This window comes from Coregonus lavaretus, assembly GCF_964263955.1.
Source record: "Coregonus lavaretus genome assembly, contig: HAP1_SCAFFOLD_1190, whole genome shotgun sequence".
In the NCBI taxonomy this organism is placed as follows: Eukaryota; Metazoa; Chordata; class Actinopteri; order Salmoniformes; family Salmonidae; genus Coregonus; species Coregonus lavaretus.
In genome coordinates, this window is record NW_028160061.1 from 99,004 (window position 1) to 121,887 (window position 22,884).

Below are 22,884 nucleotides of genomic sequence, written 5' to 3' on the forward strand. Positions count from 1 at the left end.
CCCATGGGTCTCCCGGTTGCGGCCGGCTGCGACAGAGCCAGGACTCGAACCAGGATCTAGGCTGTGGGGAATGGGCTGTTGGGGGTGTAGGCTAACCTTTCATAACGTTTATTTTTGGTTCCCTATACCAATTTTACTATTACAAAATCTAGTTTGATCAATATGATAAATGTTCTGTATGCATTTCTTTTGAGAGGCAGACTAAAAGGTACATGTTATATAAACTAAATATATTCATTGAAATTGTATCTGTAAACCCCCCAACAAATGGCAAAACAAATAAAATAAAAACTTGGTCCCCTACCCAAAAACAGAATACCTTATTCCTAAAACATTCATACCCAAGAAGACTCTGGACGCATCTGACTCTGGGGAAGTAGATAAAAGGGCTTAAAGTAACAAAATCCCGATTTATCCCTTAATTAAAGGGTCACCCCTGCATGTACAGGGCACTCGGAAAGTATTCAGACCCCTCGACTTTTTCCACATTTTGTTACGTTACAGCCTTATTCTAAAATTGATTAAATCGTTTTTTGCCCCTCATAAATTTACACACAATACCCCATAATGACAAAGAAAAAACAGGTTTTTAGAAATTTCTGCTAATTTATATATAAATATCCCATAATGAAAAACAGGTTTAGACATTTTTGCAAATGTATATATAAAAAATCTGAAATATCACATTTACATAAGTATTCAGACCCTTTACTCAGTACTTTGTTGAAGTACCTTTGGCAGCGATTACAGCCTCAAGTCTTCTTGGGTATGACGCTACAAGCTTGGCACACCTGTATTTGGGGAGTTTCTCCCATTCTTCTCTGCACATCCTCTCAAGCTCTGTCAGGTTGGATGGGGAGCGTTGCTGCACAGCTATTTTCAGGTCTCTCCAGAGATGTTCGATTGGGTTCAAGTCCGGCCTCTGGCTGGGCCACTCAAGGACATTCAGAGATTTGTCCCGAAGCCACTCCTGCGTTGTCTTGGCTGTGTGCTTAGGGTCATTGTCCTGTTGGAAGGTGAACCTTCACCCCAGTGTGAGGTCCTGAGCAGGTTTTCATAAAGGATCTCTCTGTACATGTTGGCTAATTGTATAATCAGTGTCCTATATTTATTTGCATTCCAGCGCTAAGCCCAGGCTACTTAATGGTGGCCTATTCACTGCAAACGGCTCTGCTCAAGAGGTGATTCAGAACCATACAACAGCCTACTCAGGTTGTGAAGTGGTGCCATGAACTCAATATTAAGAGGTGAAAAATAAATGATATATAGTCACAGAAAGCAGTGACTCCTCTCTGTAACCAGAACAGTAGTTGCTTTGAAAACTGCATTTTCAGCAAGGGTCATACGCTTGTGCTTCTCAGAAAGCTTCTCTCCCACCTCCTTATGCACAGTGGGGAGAGGGCGCTAGTGTGGCTTGTTCACACAGCCAGCCAACAGCCAAACAGGGACAGGCAGATACTTTGATAGCAGGAATCAACATAATTCATAGGCTATTGCTGTTGACCAAATAAAAATGGTTTTAGAACAATCTAGGGAAACGTGTAACAAAATCACAAAAAATGACCGACATGCAAAATGCTTCAGTAAGAAGGCAATGTCAGTAATTTACTGTTTATTGTCCCAGCTCACACACACACACGTTTTAGATTAGCGGATTCAATAGGATTACATCTCAACTGATGAAACAGACATTTTGGCTTCATTTCAATATTACAAACTCCAGGACTGTTGCCAATAACAGACATGATGCCAGCAGACCTGTTAACTAGACCCCACTCTTGTGCATGGTGGAACTCCAGCCCAAAGCAACAGACGGAGCGCTCTCACTGTTCCAGTGTCTTTGGCCTGAAGCTAAGTAATGATCAGTTCCTCTGGCCATGTCACATATTGTCCTCCTGGCTCTGGCCATGTCACATATTGTCCTCCTGGCTCTGGCCATGTCACATATTGTCCTCCTGGCTCCTGCATCAAAATCGATTTCCCTGCAGCCGAATTGAAAGGGTATCATCAGTCTGCCAGTCTCTGGGTCACCACCTCTCTACATCAGTCTGCCAGTCTCTGGGTCACCACCTCTCTACATCAGTCTGCCAGTCTCTGGGTCACCACCTCTCTACATCACGCTGCCAGTCTCTGGGTCACCACCTCTCTATACATGATGGAGATGTAGATGAAGAGGAGTAGGATGAGGAAGATGTCATCCATGAAGCCTAGCAGGCCGAACAGAGCCTCAGGGATCAAGTCCAGAGGGGAGGCCAGGTAGGTCAGAGCCCCGACCACACACAGCAGGACACGGATCCGGAACATCCAGAACAGGCCCCCTACGGAGAACATCTCCCTGAAGAGGTGTCGCAGCAACGTGGGCACGTCACGCAGCCGGTCCATCAGCTGAGATGGGAGAGACAGGAAGTAGTGTAGTGCACAACATTAGTACTAGGGATGTGACAAATGGAAACATTAGTACTGGGGATGTGACAAATGGAAACATTAGTACTAGGGATGTGACAAATGGAAACATTAGTACTAGGGATGTGACAAATGGAAACATTAGTACTAGGGATGTGACAAATGGAAACATTAGTACTAGGGATGTGACAAATGGAAACATTAGTACTAGGGATGTGACAAATGGAAACATTAGTACTAGGGATGTGACAAATGGAAACATTAGTACTGGGGATGTGACAAATGGAAACATTAGTACTGGGGATGTGACAAATGGAAACATTAGTACTAGGGATGTGACAAATGGAAACATTAGTACTGGGGATGTGACAAATGGAAACATTAGTACTGGGGATGTGACAAATGGAAACATTAGTACTGGGGATGTGACAAATGGAAACATTAGTACTGGGGATGTGACAAATGGAAACATTAGTACTGGGGATGTGACAAATGGAAACATTAGTACTGGGGATGTGACAAATGGAAACATTAGTACTGGGGATGTGACAAATGGAAACATTAGTACTAGGGATGTGACAAATGGAAACATTAGTACTAGGGATGTGACAAATGGAAACATTTTCTTAACGGTTTAAACTGCCATTTTCTTTTATTATCAGTTTTTCCATTAAAGCGATAAGAAAAATTCATAAAATTCCATGTGAATTCACAATGCAGCTGTGCTGCTGCCAACAACGGTTTGGGTTTCACGGTGCGTCCCCTTTCAGATGGTTTGGGTCTCACGGTGCGTCCCCTTTCAGATGGTTTGGGTCTCACGGTGCGTCCCCTTTCAGATGGTGAAGCAATGCACCTGTACTACCATTACTGTACCTCAATTCCCCCTCACAAAAGTCTGCATTTAACTTCTCAAAGTATTGCCATATAGGACTTCAATGCTGTCGCTTGCCTTTCTCTGCAATTTTTCCAACTGTTAACGACGATGTCGTAGTGGTGGAGAGTCAACCCCAAAATCATTGATTCCTCGACTCCATGCACATCGACACCTGGCGTCGACTCCCATTTCTGAGTGTCAAGATTCGGCTAGGATTGGACTAATGGACTATTTTTGGAACGGAGGAGACTGGTTAGTTGCCGTACTTCCGATAACACATCTTTCATAGCGAGCTAGCGAGGGACGGAGAGAGAGGGGAGGGACACAGTGTAGGCAGGTCGGCCAACACGCAGACGGACTCAGAACCGCGCACTAGCCCCATCTATCAGTGTAGGCAGGTCGGCCACCACGCAGACAGACTCAGAACCGCGCACTAAGCCCATCTATCGGCAATCAAAAGCTGCATTTCGCAATGGAATGCTGCATCTCAATTTCTTGGCTTGCAATGTCTCGTAACGTCAGTAGAGCAGGGCCTTATCATCAATTAATAGACTGGGACATTGAGATGAGATTCTGGGCCCAAGAAACAAGCCCGAAAAGCATTTCAATATGACATCACAGCACAGAACGAGATAGTACCCGTGTCTCTGCGCTTTCAATAAATCTGATGTAACTTTCCTGCAGGGAGAGACTTCCACATGCATCAATCACTCAAACTCCGATTGCATAAGACAAAATACATACAGATCTGGGTTGTCCTGAGAACCTCCGGTTGTAGTCGTTGAGATCCCGGAGGATGAGGAGTGGTTCAACCGTTCCATCCTGCACCTGCTGAGGGGAGGCGTGCTCATGGAAGAGTGGGAAGAGCAGGGTCACCTGTTCACATAGGGTAGAGAGGTCAATGTAAAACAGACCAACAGCAGGGTCACCTGTTCACATAGGGTAGAGAGGTCAATACAAAACAGACCAACTGTGCGATAACTGTCTTTAAAATCGTATTTTCCTTTTACTTCAGAATCAAAACGAGAACATGCCAACAGAGTATAGTAGCAACTTCAGCACTATGGATCAGTAGTATTACTACGTGAATGATGATAAATGTATTGACAGTAAGCACAGCAAAGTTATAATGGGCATTTGAAGACGTCTTACCATTTGTCTGCAGATGGGACAATTGATTGCACCAAGCCATGTCCCATATCGCCAATATGCAATTATACAAGAACCTTCAAAATACAGGAAAATGTGGTTTTATCCAGATGTTAGCACTGAATGCATCTATCCAAATGGCTTAATCAGTTTCTTGTAGCTAGTTCTGATTCCTTCTTCCTAGTTGAAGTGATAGAGCGACAGACAACACCCCAATGACGTATATAAACATTTGGTCCACTCTAACCACAGAAGAGATGTCCACAGTTGGTTTCCACAGGCAGCACAGCCTGCTGTAGACACACTGGACAGGACATATCTGTATAGAACTGCTGCCTGGGCTCTGCTGGTTCACCTTCCTGAGGGAGGAGAGAGAGAGAGAGGGAGGAAGGAAGGAGAGAGATGAGGAGAGCTAGCAATTAAGCATTTCACCCTGTATCCTGTAAACGTGACCAATAAACTGATTTGAGATAAAGGTGTTGTATGATATTTTCAAGGAGGAGAAACTAACAACATGCTGTACACATAGGAGCAGCCAGTGCCACATCTTCTCACCTGCGAGTCAGACTGCAGCTGCTGCCGGACGGCGCGGACATGCTCCTGGTTCTCTGGGTGGATGTTCTGCTGCTGCTCATTTCTGTTGAACCAACAACATCTTTAGCTTCAGATATTAGAAACAGGCCTACAACTTGCTAACAAGAACATTCACTGGCATATCAGTTGAAAACAAAACATGTTTGATTTAGGAAACTCAAACATTAAAAAAAAAAGCTCAAGAACTGGTTACAAAAACATCACCACCACCAAAACCATTACATTTACATTTTAACATTTTAGTCATTTAGCAGACGCTCTTATCCAGAGCGACTTACAGTTAGTGAGTGCATACATTTTCATACTGGTCCCCCGGGGGAAACGAACCCACAACCCTGGCGTTGCAAACGCCATGCTCTACCAACTGAGCTACACAGGACTTTACATAGATAAAAGTCTGTGTGTATGTGTATACTCCATACTCACGACCATCATTCCCATAGGCTGTGAATAGAAATACAATACGCCTACCTGCACAGCAGAGTTACCAGTCCACACAGGAATGTGACACTTAGAACGACCACAAACAAGACAGGGTTGCTGACTCCTTCTATGAGTGAGTCTTCACCTTGCAGCAAATAGTCCACCTCCACTGTTTTCATCCATCCCACTTAATCATTTCCTACAGAACTGGGTAAGAACAGAGAGTACATGTGGGTCACAGCCTAGCACCTATTCATGACTCCAATCCATTAAGCCATTGGACGTCCCCTTTAGCCTGCTGAGGGAAAATGCCCCTACACTCAAACGATGCCCAAATGACCCTTCTAAACGCAAATACGCATAGCTCACACGCGATACAGTTTTGGAAACATTTGAAACTTAACTTTTTTATAAGTGAGATTTTTTCAAATACAAAATATACACTTAGTGTAGGTAGTTTGGGAAAGTTGCACCCGGTTTTATTTTGAGAAACAGAGGAAATGTGGAATGGAATTGTCCGATGGAAACGCGAGGGCAAGGTGAGAGGATCTCTCATTTCCAAGGCCAGGTGCAACTTTGCTAAACTTTGCACAGCAAGCGTATATTTTGTATTTCAAAGATTCTTTCACTTATATTAAAGTTAAAAGGTGCACTATGCAGAATCGCTCCGCAATTTTCTGGTTGCAAAAAAATTATAATAATTTCAATTTATGTGACAAAACAAGCAAGATAGTGTAGAGAACCATTGTACCATTTAAACCGCTGTGAAATATCTTGTCCATAAACAAAAATATTGTATTTTCAGCTGCTTGAAGCTGGTGTACAAAACCGAACGTAAAATATACAGAAACGTAACGGGAAGCATAGAAATAGCGCACACAGAACAGATCCACCGCTTCTTCGACCTGCGTTCAACGAGAATGGCAGATCAATAACTTAACAATTCTATATACATTTTGTCTGGTCGCCCAAAAAGTTACATTTCGCTAGCGAGGATTAATAACGTTTCTAAACGCTGAAACAGCGTGGATATTGTTGTTCATTGATTTAACTGTGGTCCATACCTTCAGTTCAGAACTCAAGGGCTGGTATACATATAATATTATATATAATATATATTCTCGAGAGCTATCCAGATCTAGCAGCACCACTCCCCCTATCTAAATGTAGCTAGCTAAAACGAGGCAACGTTAGCTAACTACAGAACACAAACCATAACGCAGAACCAGAGTTATAGCTAAGTGTGAATAATATCTGTCGCATTGCTTATTAGCCAAATGCGGCTAATAAGACTGAAAACAGGGTTAAATAAGATAAAGTACATCGGTTACAAGCTAAAAGTCTCACCCTATTCATTGGAACTAGTTCCTCCACTTTCACGTTCTTAGAGGGGTCCTTTTTCTAGCCTACGTATACTTGGCGTCCCAAGTACTTGCCTGCACTAAATTCAACCCAATGTATTTATTCAAATGTTCATAGAATACATGATTAGATATTTATTTGTACTTTCTTATGATTATGATTATTTTTAATGATTTGAGAGGTATTCTGGATTGACAAACTTTGATAAAGACGGTTGATCTTATTCAGGCTCGAATTTCGGTCCAACAGGGTGGCATCTTTTTTTTCCCCACAGCTGGTTGGAAAAAGCTTGACAGAAGGGGGTAGACCCGGTGGATGTGTCTCAACGTCACTGTTTATGATTAAATAACCTTTATCTTCGACGCTGTATGTTTTTATAGAAGTGAAAAGGGCGGGGGGGAAACGTATCTGTCCTGTCGGAAACCGATTAGCTACAGTAGCGTTTTACGTCGAATAATTCCTCGTTTTGGGTATCCAGTTGATCGGACGTGTCGGTCTTGTTGATTTCATCTCGCCTAGCTGGCTGGCTAGCCATTTTCGGATAAAGAAATAACGATCTCCGTGGATTAATTGAACTACAGTACGATGAGTACCTTGAATTCTGTGGATCGAGTTGAACTGTGCGAGAGCCTTTTGACATGGGTACGTATAAAATGAATTATCTTGGTCGCCGATTCAACCCGATTTTTAATGAACGATTGTGAGACGAAATGTAGCTAGCTAGCTTGCGTTGGCTGCCAAACATACATAGCAAACTAGCGTAGCCCAAAACCGAGTTCTTCAGAACCCAAGGGGCCCAAAACAAGGTGGTTTACAGCCGATCCTCTTGGGTTATCAGCTGATGATGGTATGGCTGACAGCTGGCCCATGTGAACTACAATCGACGCTCTGTTTTAACGTTTAGAAACCTCGTTAATAATCCTCGCTTACAATATGGTTTTTGAAAAATGTATTCCTCAACGTTCACATCAAATCAAAAATAATTTCACAAATGCAAAAAAATACACTTACTGTACGGGGTTAACAGTTGCAGCCGACAGTATTATTCAATTACAACACTTTTCTGGCGTACTTCCTCCAGTTACACACAAGTGTTCGGAGACACAGATAACTAATTAGCACAGTAGTCGGTTGGTGATGCTATCCGGGATCCTTGGGATGTCCCCTAACCATAACCATGATCCTTACCCTAACCTTAACTCTTACCTTAAAGTGGCACTCCAGTCTCCTTTTCACCTAATGTAACCATAGGCATTAACACCAGTAGATAGTGATAACGCTTAGGGCTGGGCGGTATACCGTATTTTATGATATACCTGTCTTGATGCACGGACCGGTTTGGGATTTTTACTTTACCTTCTATAATGGTATTTGAATTTTTGCTTTGTTACATGTGAAACGCCTTGTGTAACGTCCATTTTTATAGTTTACTTCGCAACTTGTCATCTCTCCGCTGTCTCTCTCTCTATGCCGCTTTCTACACACCTGTCAGTCACTCAAGGAGTGCATTTGTTGTTCCTTGACCAGGAGACACTAGCGTTCAGTCTGCATGTTCACTGCAGCACATGCTGTTATGTGTACAATGTTGATGTTAACTATGATGTTTTCACTTTGCTTCTTAATATACACTACCATTCAAAAGTTTGGGGTTTTTCCTTTATTTTTCCTGAAGCAAGGGGGGAGGCCGACGACATCACGACTTCCCATCAAACCAACTCCTTGAAGTTTGCAGCTCAGTCTAAAAAACACTATTTTGCTCAAAACATATTTTTGTACCCTTTAGTGTGTGTATTTTATTGTATTTATACTTAGGATATTGCTTTTCAACAGGAAAAGTTAAAAAAAATCACAGGATGACATTTTACATTTAAACTTGAAATACCCCACTAGGGTTCTTGAGGGCTAGTGTCAGCACTGCATGAGTTCTCTTCTAAATTATCCCGTGGCTGAGACTCTTGACTCCCAACAGCAGGTTGTCATATGGCACATGACAAAAATGTAATATTTCATTGATTAAATTATAAGGAAGTTGACAGACAGAGACCTTGCTTTCTCCTTACATCCTCATCCTCTGCAGGAGACGTGTTGTAATTGTTAGAGCCTTTACTCAGTACTTTGTTGAAACACCTTTGGCAGCGATTACAGCCTAGAGTCTTCTTGGGTGTGACGCTACAAGCTTGGCACACCAGTATTTGGGGAGTTTCTCCCATTTTTCTCTGCAGATCCTCTCAAGCTCTGTCAGGTTGGATGGGGAGCGTCGCTGCACAGCTATTTTCAGGTCTCTCCAGAGATGTTTGATCGGGTTTAAGTCCGGGCTCTGGCTGAGCCACTCAAGGACATTCAGAGACTTGTCCCGAAGCCACTCCTGCGTTGTCTTGGCTGTGTGCTTAGGGTCATTGTCCTGTTGGAAGGTGAACCTTCACCCCAGTGTGAGGTCCTGAGCAGGTTTTCATAAAGGATCTCTCTGTACATGTTGGCTAATTGATTAATCAGTGTCCTGTATTTATTTGCATTCCAGCGCTAAGCCCAGGCTACTTAATGGTGGCCTATTCACTGCAAACGGCTCTGCTCAAGAGGTGATTCAGAACCATACAACAGCCTACTCAGGTTGTGAAGTGGTGCCATGAACTCAATACTGAACCCTGGAAAGTGTGGGTTTACTCAAGACTTCGCAAAACATCCTCCTCCTCTGCAGCAGACGTGTTGTAATTGTTAGAGCCAAGTTTAGTTGTGCTTCTGTTATTGGAACAACTAGATATGACTAATATCTGTCAACAACCTGTTTGCATTTCCCTAAATGGACCGTCTACATAGTCTTTATTTTGGTGATATATTTCCTGTGAGTTCAGATATCCCTCCACTCCACCCATCTGTTTGTTTCCTCTCCTTTAGAAGTGTGTGGGAGTGTGGATTTCCTCTTCAGCGTTCTCTCATTAGATGCCGGCGGGGCTCTGCCTGGTGCAGTTCATTTGGACGAGGAGAGGAGAAATAGCCGAACTAAAAATACTTCAAATGGAAAAATGGAAACTGCATAAAAAGCTAAGCTAGGCTTGGGCGGTATCCATATTGTCATAGCTTCATACAGACCTTGTGTCATACCGGCACTGGACACAAGGGGCCGCTATTTTCAAACCCCACTGAGTCGCTGCAATCCAAAGGTTAGCAATGCTAACAAGTACATGTAAACTCCCATAGCGGATGTTAGCTAAATGGTAACGAGTGCATTGTGAACATTTATATACAGTTTCTGAAACTATTTGCAGGACAGACATCCCAGCTCATAAAGTTAAGTAACTCAAAAATGCTACTCAGTTTGCTTTACGCACCAAACAAATATTAGACAGCAAGGCTCTTTATCCAGGAGGGGGGTTCTCTGCTGTTACCAAGAGAAGCTTGATTTTGCGAGAAGTTAATCACTTAGCTAGCTAGATAATTAGCAAACCAAATGCAACCTGCAGAGCATTTAGCACATTTTAGACAGTTAACTTAATAGTTATACGATGTCTAGCTGGAAAACGTTTAGTTGTGAATTCCATAATGTAACCAGACAGCTGAACGTGACTCACAAGGCTCACCTCACTCGTGGTTGTAAACAAACACCATGTGACTGGGAACTACTTGTAAGCTTCATAATGTGACCGGTGAAATGAAGAAAGCAATCTGCTTCATCTCCTAACGTACTGCACAAGTTGACTGAAGGTATTTACTTAAAAGTAGCCACATATTCAAATGTATTAAAAAAACTTCAAATAAATAGTTTTGACGGTAATGAAAAAACATCCCGTGGCTATTTCCAAATACCCAGAAACCGATGTTAAAAATAGTTCCTTGAGTCCCCCAGGGGCTTTGGTGGTTATTTTTAGATTTACATTTTATAAGATTAGCAGATTAATTAGGATTTGATCCATCGGAGTTGGCTTTATTTCGTAAGAAGGTGGATGGACCTTGTACCAGTCCATGTTTCTTGGAGTGGACATTGTTTACGAGGAGGTGGTGGGGTCTGCTCTGCTGACCAGTGTCCCTGGCTCTGCCTCTGCTACACAGAGCTCACAGCCAGGCTAGGGTTTCCTAACCAGCACGTGAAGGGCTACATTTAAAACCCCACAGCAACTTTGTCAACATGTACTGTAATGGGTCTTCTAGCCCGGCCATCTGGCGGCCACTCATCATCTCTATGCTACTCCACAGGGGACTGTTATGTATTCAAGTACACAATATTATTAAGCTAATCACTGACCACCAAACATAAGCAGCAAATTATCTTCTTATTACATAAAACGATTACAGTTCATGAGCTGGGTTTAGTTCAGTAATATTTATTTGTCAGAGTCATCAGAATTTAATTCAGTTGGCTGCAGAAGGTTTGAAAGTGGCAGTTGAGTTCAACATTTAGTACATTCTTCTCCCTCCCCACACATTTTCATAAGCAGCAGTACAGTGAGAGATGTGACGTGTGGGAACCAGCCTAGCTAATGGCCCTGACGATTGTCACATCTGATCAGGATTAGGGTCAGGCCTGACCATATCTCATAAGCACATCATCTGCACAGTACACAAATGTAATGTAAGAAATGTGCACACGAAAGTCAATTCTCTTTCTGATCTGTATACTGTATATTTTTGTCTTTTAAATGGCTGTTGTAACTGCAATTTGATGCAACCTTTCTCGGTGGAAAATCACCTTGATTTGCTTTTTGTAGTGGGGAAATTATGAAAAGGCAGCCTGATGAAAAACCATAGCAGAGCCTTTTTCAAGCCTCTCTAATTCTCAAAGGAAGGTAGTGGTAAAATTACACCCCATCCTGTGTGACTTGCATGAAAATGACCAGAGAAGGATGCAGAAAGTAGAGACTAATTTGTCTGCAGGCCTTTTTCTTCTCCAAGACACACTACCAGTCAAAAGTTTTAGAACACCTACTCATTCAAGGGTTTTTCTTTATTTGTACTATTTTATACATTGTAGAATAATAGTGAATACATCAAAACTATGAAATAACACACATGGAATAATGTAGTAACCAAAAAAGTGTTAAACAAATCAAATATATTTTATATTTGAGATTCTTCAAATAGCCGCCCTTTGCCTTGATGACAGCTTTGCACACTTTTGGTATTCTCTCAACCAGCTTCACCTGGAATGCTTTTCCAACAGTCTTGAAGGAGTTCCCACATATGCTGAGCACTTGTTGGCTGCTTTTCCTTCACTCTGCGGTCCGACTCATCCCAAACCATCTCAATTGGGTTGTGGTCGGGGGATTGTGGAGGCCAGGTCATCTGATGCAGCACTCCATCACTCTCCTTCTCGGTAAAATAGCCCTTACACAGCCTGGAGGTGTGTTGGGTCATTGTCCTGTTGAAAAACAAATGATAGTCCCACTAAGCCCAAACCAGATGGGATGGTGTATCGCTATAGACTGCTGTGGAAGCCATGCTGGTTAAGTGTGCCTTGAATTCTAAATAAATCACAGACAGTATCACCAGCAAAGCACCCCCACATCATCACACCTCCTCCTCCATGCTTTATGGTGGGAACTACACATGCAGAGATCATCCGTTCACCCACACCTCGTCTCACAAAGACACAGCGGTTGGAACCAAAAATCTCCAATTTGGACTCCAGACCAAAGGACAAATTTCCACCGGTCTAATGTCCATTGCTCATGTTTGTTGGCCCAAGCAGGTCTCTTCTTCTTATTGGTGTCCTTTAGTAGTGGTTTCTTTGCAGTAATTCGACCATGAAGGCCTGATTCACACAGTCCCCTTTAAACAGTTGATGTTGAGATGTGTCTGTTACTTGAACTCTGAAGTATTTATTTGGACTGCAATTTCTGAGACTGGTAACTCTAATGAACTTATCCTCTGCAGCAGAGTTAACTGTGGGTCTTCCATTCCTGTGGCGGTCCTCATGAGAGCCAGTTTCATCATAGCGCCTGATGGTTTTAGCGACTGCACTTGAAGAAACTTTCAAAGTTCTTGAAATGTTCAGTGTTGACTGACCTTCATGTCTTAAAGTAATAATGGACTGTCATTGCTTATTTGAGCTGTTATGCCATAATATGGACTTGGTCTTTTACCAAATAGGGCTACAGTTGAAGTCGGAAGTTTACACACACTTAGGTTGGAGTCATTCAAACGTGTTTTTCAACCACTCCACAACTTTCTTGTTAACAAACTATCGTTTTGGCAAGTCGGTTAGGACATCTACTCTGTGCATTACAAAAGTAATTTTTCCAACAATAGTTTACAGACAATGCCATGGTATCACAATTCCAGTGGGTCAGAAGTTTACATACACTAAGTTGACTGTGCCTTTAAACAGCTTGGAAAATTCCAGAAAATGATGTCATGGCTTTAGAAGCTTCTGATAGGCTAATTGACATCATTTGAGTCAATTGGAGGTGTACCTGTGGATGTATTTCCAGGCCTACCTTCAAACTCAGTGCCTCTTTGCTTGACATCAAGGGAAAATCAAAAGAAATCGGCCAAGACCTCAGAATTTTTTTTTAGACCTTCACAAGTCTGGTTCATCCTTGGGAGCAATTTCCAAATGCCTGAAGGTACCACGTTCATCTGTACAAATAATAGTACGCAAGTATAAACACCATGGGACCACGCAGCGTCACACCGCTCGGCAAGGAGACCCATTCTGTCTCCTAGAGATGAATGTACTTTGGTGAAAAAAGTGCAAATCAATCCCAGAACAACAGCAAAGGACCTTGTGAAGATGCTGGAGGAAACAGGTACAAAAGTATCTATATATCCACAGTAAAACGAGTCCTATATCGATATAACCTGAACGGCTGCTCAGCAAGGAAGAAGCCACAGCTCCAAAACCGCCATTAAAAAAGCCAGACTACGGTTTGCAACTGCTCATGTGGACAAAGATCGTACTTTTTGGAGAAATGTCCTCTGGTCTGATGATACAAAAATAGAACTGTTTGGCCATAATGACCTTCATTATGTTTGGAGGAAAAAGGGGGTAGCTTGCAAGCCGAAGAACACCATCCCAACCGTGTAGCACGGGGGTGGCAGCATCATGCTGTGGGGGTGCTTTGCTGCAGGAGGGACTGGTGCACTTCACAAAATAGATGGCGTCATGAGGAAGGAAAATTATGTGGATATATTGAAGCAACATCTCAAGACATCAGTCAGGAAGTTAAAGCTTGGTCGCAAATTGGTCATTCAAATGGACAATGACCCCAAGCATACTTCCAAAGTTGTGGCAAATGGCTTAAGGACAACAAAGTCAAGGTATTGGAGTGGCCATCACAAAGCCCTGACCTCAATCCTATAGGTTAAACCAGCTCTGTCAGGAGGAATGGGCCAAAATTCACCCAACTTATTGTGGGAAGGATGTGGAAGGCTACCCGAAACGTTTGACCCAAGTTAAACAATTTAAAGGCAATGCTACCAAATACTAATTGAGTGTGTGTAAACTTCCGACCCACTGGGAATGTGATGAAAGAAATAAAAGCTGAAATACATCATTCTCTCTACTATTATTCTGACATTTCACATTCTTAAAATAAAGTGGTGATCGTAACTGACCTAAGACTGGGATTTTTTATTAGGATTAAATGTCAGGAATTGTGAAAATAATAGTTTTATTGAATTTGGCTAAGGTGTATGTAAACTTCTGACTTCAACTGTATCTTCTGTATGCCCCCCCTACCTTGTCAAAACACAACTGATTGGCTCAAACGCGTTAAATTCCACAAATTAACTTTTTAAGAAGGCACACATGTTAATTGAAATGCATTCCAGGTGACTACCTCATGAAGCTGGTTGAGAGAATGCCAAGCGTGTGCAAAGCTGTCATCAAGGCAAAGTGTGGCTATTTGAAGAATCTCAAATATAAAATCTATTTTGATTAGTTTAATACTTTTTTGGTTACTACATGATTCTGTATGTGTTATTTCATAGTTCTGATGTCTTCACTATTATTCTACAATGTAGAAAATAGTAAAAATAAAGAAAAACCCTTGAATGAGTAGATGTGTCCAAACTTTTGACTGGTACTGTAAATTGCCAATATTGCCGTTAACCTTTCCACATTTCCAAGCCTAAAGTGAAGACCCTGCAGTGCCACATTGACGTTAACAAATCAAATCACATTTTATTTGTCACATGCTCCGAATACAACAGGTGCAGACCTTACAGTGAAATGCTTACTTACAAGCCCTTAACCAACAATGCAGTTTCAAGAAAGAATACCAAAAAAAAAATCACACAACAAAAAATACAATATAAAATAATACGAAATAAAAGTAACAAATAATTAAAGAGCAGCAGTAAAAATAACAATAGCGAGGCTATATACAGGGGGGTACCGGTACCGAGTCAATGTGCGGGGGCACATAGTCGAGGTAATTGAGGCAATATGTACACAAGAGATGAGTTGGGGTCATTTCCATATGAAAGGAGCCATGAGCACCAACATGGTGTCAAATGAAAGTTTAGAGACTATAAAGGCATAGAAACAATTGTCAGCCATTTTTTTTGTGTCTTAAAAAGTACGTTTTATTTTCTGGTCAAACAGAAGGAAAAAGGCTCTTAGAAAACATCTAACTAATATAATAATAATTATTATTATTTATAGTAATATAACTACCAAAAGTTATAATAGGTATTGAAAATCTAAACACAATAATATTTAAGTAAAGACTCCTGCCAACTAATATCAACACTTATATTTAGTTTGGGATAAATTATTTGCCAGAAATCTTGCTTGTTTGTAAGTGCCCAAATACTTATTTTCCACCATAATTTGCAAATAAATTCATTAAAAATCCTACAATGTGATTTTCTGGATTTTTTTCTTCTCATCTTGTCTGTCATAGTTGACGTGTACCTATGATGAAAATTACAGGCCTCTCTCATCTTTTTAAGTGGGAGAACTTGCACAATTGGTGGCTGACTAAATACTTTTTTCCCCCACAGTATATTTAGTTTGGGATAAATTATTTGCATTCTGTTAACCTCTACGGGATCGGTGTCCCGTATACCGGACGGTTGAGCCAACGTGCGCAAATGTGATTAGCATGACTGTTGTAAGTAACAGCAAACTTTCCAGGACATAGACATGTCTTATATGGGCAGAAAGCTTAAATTCATGTTAATCTAACTGCACTGTCCAATTTACAGTAGCTATTACAGTGAAAAAATACCATGCTATTGTTTGAGGAGGGTGCACAACAACCAAAAAACTATCACGGCAACTGGTTTGATACATTCACCTCTGAAGGTAAATAATGTACTTACATTCAGTAATCTTGCTCAGATTTGTCATCCTCAGGGTCCCAGAGATAAAATGTAGCATAGTTTTGTTTGATAAAATCAATTTTTATATTCAAATGTAGGAACTGGGTTCTACAGTTTGAACCCCTGCTGTCTCTGGCTCCACACCCACCCCGCCCGGCAATCTAGATGTGTGAAAGTTAGTGTATAAGCTAATGATCCATCATGTATGACATTCCTGGTTTTGTATTACCATATTATTTTTGTATGTTCTCTATAGTTATGTACTTAAAAAATGTATCGATTGACCAATTCGGCACATTTGGGCAGACTTGATACAAAATAGACTTGATGCTTCACTGGATCAATCTGAAACTTTGCAAACATGCTGCTGCCATCTAGCGGCCAACATCTAAATTGCACCTAAACTGCAATATTATATTGTGGCCTTTCTCTTGCATTTCAAAGATGATACAAATATATATAAATAGAAAACACATGTTTTTTTGGTTTGTATTATCTTTCTAATGTGTTACATTCTCCTACATTAATTTCACATTTCCACAAACTTCAGTGTTTCCTTTCAAATGGTATTAAGAATATGCATATTCTTCCTTCAGGTCCTGAGCTACAGGCAGTTAGATTTGGGTATGTCATTTTAGGCGAAAATTGAAGAAAAGGGTCCGATCCTTAAGACGTTAAAAAACCTTAATAATTCCTTTACCAAAAAGCCACATATCTTTAAGATATTTTCAAATGTTTCCCTCATGAGGAGGGAAGATAATGAAAGTTTAAACCTACCGATTAGTTCAATTGATTTGATTTGCTATACAGTGCCTTCAGAAAGTATTCTGACCCCTTGACCTTTACCACATTCTGGTAGGTTACAGCCTTATTCAAAAATGTGTTAAATTGTTTTTTTCCCTCATCAATCTACACACAATTTCCCATAATGACAAAGTGAAAACAGGTTATAATCTTTTACAAATGTATAAAAATCTGAAATATCACATTTAAGCTCAAGCCCTGTCAGGTTGGATGGGAAGCGTCGCTGCACAGCTATTTTCAGGTCTCTCCAGAGATGTTTGATCGGGTTCAAGTCCGGGCTCTGGCTGGGCCACTCAAGGATGTTCAGAGACTTGTCCTGAAGCCACTCCTGCCTTGTCTTGGCTGTGTGCTTAGGGTCGTTGTCCTGTTGGAAGGTGAACCTTCGCCCCAGTCTGAGGTCCTGAGCGCTCTGGAGCAGGTTTTCATCAAGGATCTCTCTGTACTTTGCTCTGTTCATCTTTGCCTCGATCCTGACTAGTCTCCCAGTCCCTGCCGCTGAAAAACATCCCCACAGCATGATGCTGTCACCACCATGCTTCATCGTAGGAAGGGTGCCAGGTTTCCTCCAGAAGTGACGCTTGGCATTCAGGCCAAACAATTCAATCATGGTTTCATCAGACCAGATAATCTTGTTTCTCATGGTCTGAAAGTCCTTTAGGTGCCTTTTGGCAAACTCCAAGCGGGCTGTCATGAATTGCCCGTCACTCAGAGCCTGTAACACAGTGAGAAAATAGGCCTTTATCACATAGAGGGGTTGGTTGCTTAGCAACAAAACGGATGCGTGCTCAACTATGGGACAAAACAGACAGTGTTGGCGTGAGATTGTTGACAACATGTAATCTATATTATGTCTCCAATGTTTATTGAAAACATAAATACATTTGCACAATGACAACTTGTCTCAAATACATCCTTCCAGTTGTTGGTTAGCTAGCTAGTGAATTCTTGCCATATTAGTCATGAAATCAATCAAAACAAGACATGGTTTCAATAACAAGATGAGAACGAGCCACTTACGATTCCCCACATGGCAGTTCCTTGTCATTCTTGCTAGCAATCTGGCAATCCAGAATCACAATAACACGCTGACTTCTGCCCCATGGAAGCTCTCAGATAGTTTTTTGTGACATTGTCAGCTATCCCATCTATATGATGTAGACCTAAATTCTTACTCAGTATCCTAACCCCCCCCATCCTAACCCCCCCCATCCTAACCCCCCCCCCGTGACCTGAAGAGACGTCGGCCCCATTTGGTGTGAGGTGCTCTTATACAAAGGATCCACTACTCTTTTTTTTTTCCTAAACCCCTTTTGCTCCATTTGGTGAGTTTCCACAGCTGGCCCATAATAGACATTATAGGAACGTCTATAAGACGCTGTATAGCAGGGTTCTTCAATTCCGGTCCTGGAGGGCCGAAACACCTCTGTTTTTCATCCTCTCCTTCTAATCAGGGGCTAATTCAGACCTGGGACACCAGGTGAGTGCAATTAACTACCAGGTAGAAATAAAAAACAGAAGTGTTTCGGCCCTCCAGGACCGGAATTGAAGAACCCTGATCTATAGGCTCCATGGGACAGCTGTGGCCTCCCAGGACCATAGAGATAGATGGAGGACTCCTCTTTGTATCTGTGCCATTGTAGCGTCTGTGACAGCATGGCCAGCGCCATAGGAATCCCCACCCAGTTGACTACACTGAACATAAATATAAGCGCAACTTGTAAAGTGTTGGTCCCGTGTTTCATGAGCTGAAATAAAATATCCCAGAAAATGTTCCATACGCACAAAAAGTTTTATTTCTCTAAAATGTTGTGCAAAAATGTGTTTACATCTCTGTTAGTGAGTGTTTATCCTTCGCCAAGTTAATCCATCCACCTGACAGGTGTGGCATATCAAGAAGCTGATTAAACAGCATGATCATTACACAGGTGCACTTTGTGCTGGGGACAATAAAAGGCCACTCTAAAATGTGCAGTTTTGCCACACAACACAATGCCACAGATGTCTCAAGTTTTGAGGGAGCCTGCAGTTGGCATGCTGACTGCAGGAATGTCCACCAGAGCTGTTGCCAGAGAATGTAATGTTAATTTCTCTACCATAAACTGCCTCCAATGTTGTTTTTGAGAATTTGGCAGTACGTCCAACCGGCCTCACAACCGCAGACCACGTGTATGGCGTCGTGTTGGCAAGCGGTTTGCTGATGTCAATGTTGCGAACAGAGTGCCCCATGGTGGCAGTGATGTTATGGTATGGGCAGGCATAAGCTACGGACAATGAACACAATTGCATTTTATCAATGGCAATTTGAATGCACAGAGATACCGTGACGAGATCCTGAGGCCCATTGTCGTGCCGTTCATCCGCCGCCATCACCTCATGTTTCAGTATGATAATGCTCGGCCCCATGTCGCAAGGATCTGTACACAATTCCTGGAAGCTGAAAATGTCCCAGTTCTTCCATGGCCTGCATACTCACCAGACATGTCAAAGGCTTCATCTACACTGATTTTTGAAGTGGATTTAACAAGTGACATCAATAAGGGATCATAGCTTTCAGCCGGATTCACCTGGTCAGTCTATGTCATGGAAAGAGCAGGTGTTCCTAATGTTTTGTACACTCAGTGTACAGCTGCGCAATTTATATAATGCATTGATATGTAGCTAGCTAGCTTGCTTAAATGACAACAGAGAGAACAAAGAATATAGCTATCCTTGTGCATGTGAAAATGTGAATGATGTCTGGAATCCGACACGGTTTCAGTAGAATTATCAAACGGTAAGAGTCAGACAAACGTCAACCATCAACATGTCAACAGCTCGTATAGGCATGGTTTAGCTGAGACTCATCTCTTGAGGTGGCAACTTCCTCTGAGGTGGCAACTTCCTCTAATGACCCACCTGACTGTACCAGGACTCATTCAACCAACCACTAATGACCCAGCTGACTGTACCAGGACTCATTCAACCAACCACTAATGACCCAGCTGGCTGAGGGAGGGGAGGGAGGGGAGGGAGGGAGGGAGGGAGGGAAGGAGAGTTAGGAGGGAGGGAGGGAGGGACTGTAAAGTGGTTCTCTCCGTTCTGTTCTCGCTGCTCAGATCAGGGTTGCATCAGTAGGCCTACTCTGACACTCAGACCTGCCACTAACATATCCTTGGTGGTGAGGTAAGTCTGGAGTATTTATAGCGCTTCATTTCACCTTAGTGTGTCTGTACAGCATGACTCATAACAAATATAAGTCTAAACATAGCCTTTAAAATGAAATATTAGCCTCAAATGTAAAAAAAAAGAAAACAAATTCTACTTCTGAATGCTATTACCCTTTTACTAGGTAATAATAATAATAATAATAATAATAATAATAATAATAATAATAATAATTAATTTATATAGCCCTTTCCATTATACAGATAAAAAAACAAAAGGTCATGCAGCTCTTGGGCTGGTCAATGGTCTAGGCCTAGCTCAATAATGGTCTCCTGAAAGTCGGTCGTGTAGGGAATAGCCTACGACTTGGAGACATTACATTCAGGACTGAGGTGATTCCTTCTTACGTGTGACTGTAATTATGGCATTGACCATGGCACCTCCGTGTCTTGTGACTGTAATTATGGCATTGACCGTGGCACCTCCGTGTCTTGTGACTGTAATTATGGCATTGACCATGGCACCTCCGTGTCTTGTGACTGTAATTATGGCATTGACCATGGCACCTCCGTGTCTTGTGACTGTAATTATGGCATTGACCATGGCACCTCCGTGTCTTGTGACTGTAATTATGGCATTGACCATGGCACCTCCGTGTCTTGTGACTGTAATTATGGCATTGACCATGGCACCTCCGTGTCTTGTGACTGTAATTATGGCATTGACCATGGCACCTCCGTGTCTTGTGACTGTAATTATGGCATTGACCATGGCACCTCCGTGTCTTGTGCCTGTAATTATGGCATTGACCATGGCACCTCCGTGTCTTGTGACTGTAATTATGGCATTGACCATGGCACCTCCGTGTCTTGTGACTGTAATTATGGCATTGACCATGGCACCTCCGTGTCTTGTGCCGCTCCTCTGCTGAGTTCAGCCTGTTTTATTCAGAGTGACAACACTGCTGGGTCTGGTTCATCAGATGGGCATGGACAACTAATTACATGTTATGGGGCGGCAGGTGGCTTAGTGGTTAAGAGCGTTGTGCCAGTAACCGAAAGGTCGCTGGTTCTAATCCCCGAGCCGACTAGGTGAAAAATATGTCGATGTGCCCTTGAGCAAGGCACTTAACCCTAATTGCTCCTGTATGTCGCTCTGGATAAGAGTGTCTGCTAAATGACGAAAAAAATAAATAATAATAATAATTAATTTATATAGCCCTTTCCATTATACAGATAAAAAAACAAAAGGTCATGCAGCTCTTGGGCTGGTCAATGGTCTAGGCCTAGCTCAATAATGGTCTCCTGAAAGTCGGTCGTGTAGGGAATAGCCTACGACTTGGAGACATTACATTCAGGACTGAGGTGATTCCTTCTTACGTGTGACTGTAATTATGGCATTGACCATGGCACCTCCGTGTCTTGTGACTGTAATTATGGCATTGACCGTGGCACCTCCGTGTCTTGTGACTGTAATTATGGCATTGACCATGGCACCTCCGTGTCTTGTGACTGTAATTATGGCATTGACCGTGGCACCTCCGTGTCTTGTGACTGTAATTATGGCATTGACCGTGGCACCTCCGTGTCTTGTGACTGTAATTATGGCATTGACCATGGCACCTCCGTGTCTTGTGACTGTAATTATGGCATTGACCATGGCACCTCCGTGTCTTGTGACTGTAATTATGGCATTGACCATGGCACCTCCGTGTCTTGTGACTGTAATTATGGCATTGACCATGGCACCTCCGTGTCTTGTGACTGTAATTATGGCATTGACCATGGCACCTCCGTGTCTTGTGCCTGTAATTATGGCATTGACCATGGCACCTCCGTGTCTTGTGACTGTAATTATGGCATTGACCATGGCACCTCCGTGTCTTGTGCCTGTAATTATGGCATTGACCATGGCACCTCCGTGTCTTGTGACTGTAATTATGGCATTGACCATGGCACCTCCGTGTCTTGTGACTGTAATTATGGCATTGACCATGGCACCTCCGTGTCTTGTGCCGCTCCTCTGCTGAGTTCAGCCTGTTTTATTCAGAGTGACAACACTGCTGGGTCTGGTTCATCAGATGGGCATGGACAACTAATTACATGTTATGGGGCGGCAGGTGGCTTAGTGGTTAAGAGCGTTGTGCCAGTAACCGAAAGGTCGCTGGTTCTAATCCCCGAGCCGACTAGGTGAAAAATATGTCGATGTGCCCTTGAGCAAGGCACTTAACCCTAATTGCTCCTGTATGTCGCTCTGGATAAGAGCGTCTGCTAAATGACAAAAAAAAAAAAAAAAAATCATCATAGAGAGATAGGGCATGGACAAAGGTGCTCAGTATTTTACTAATTTCCTGCAAAGTCACAAAAAAACTGACAAGTGGAAGTCAGAGTAGCCTCAAGGCTCAACCTAATCGGTGTAGAGCTCCACTCCATTTTTCCGAAAGAAGTTAGGAATTTTAAGGCTATGTGAAGAATGAATAGGGGAGAGGGCTAGGTGTCAAGTAATGATGGATGCCATTTAAGGTGGGTATCTCTGTGTAATGTTTCAGAGCAGGAAATGATTCTGTTTTTCTGAATTGTCCTTTTTCATCTAGATCCAAACGTTTGGATTGGAGGCACCGTGCAAGACAGTGGACGATCTCACAAGTGGGATTGTCATGGCCCAGGCCCTACAGAAAATGTAAGTGTCAGTGATTTACACCTTTGTACTGTTTTACTTTTGAACTGCTGGAAATGAGTTTTGTGAAACCATCAAACCAACCTTTTAGGGGGTATTGTGGCTAGGTGTTGTGGCTAGGTGTTGTGGCTAGGTATTGTGGCTAGGTGTTGTGGCTAGGTGTTGTGGCTAGGTGTTGTGGCTAGGTATTGTGG

At 42.3% G+C, this 22,884-nt stretch overlaps 1 protein-coding gene and 1 pseudogene across 2 annotated transcripts in view; one reads left to right on the plus strand and one right to left on the minus strand.

Moving 5' to 3' along the window:
• Positions 1 to 1,579: 1,579 nt before the first annotated feature.
• Positions 1,580 to 6,851, minus strand: LOC311122224 (E3 ubiquitin-protein ligase RNF170-like). The gene is made up of 7 exons (XM_084196610.1): positions 6,791 to 6,851; positions 5,492 to 5,650; positions 4,982 to 5,063; positions 4,674 to 4,785; positions 4,430 to 4,503; positions 4,022 to 4,153; positions 1,580 to 2,385 (listed from the first exon to the last, which is right to left on the minus strand). Exons 2-7 carry the CDS (start codon positions 5,620 to 5,622, stop codon positions 2,116 to 2,118), a joined length of 801 nt encoding a protein of 266 aa, XP_084052736.1. The 5' UTR covers positions 5,623 to 5,650; positions 6,791 to 6,851; the 3' UTR covers positions 1,580 to 2,115.
• Positions 6,852 to 7,075: 224 nt separating this feature from the next.
• The window catches only part of LOC311122226 (protein Hook homolog 3-like), a 46,392-nt pseudogene continuing 30,583 nt past the window's right edge, over positions 7,076 to 22,884 (plus strand). The window contains exons 1-2 of the transcript in view: positions 7,076 to 7,447; positions 22,608 to 22,693. The product of the transcript in view is annotated as a protein Hook homolog 3-like (transcript). The remainder of the gene's footprint in view (positions 7,448 to 22,607; positions 22,694 to 22,884) is intronic.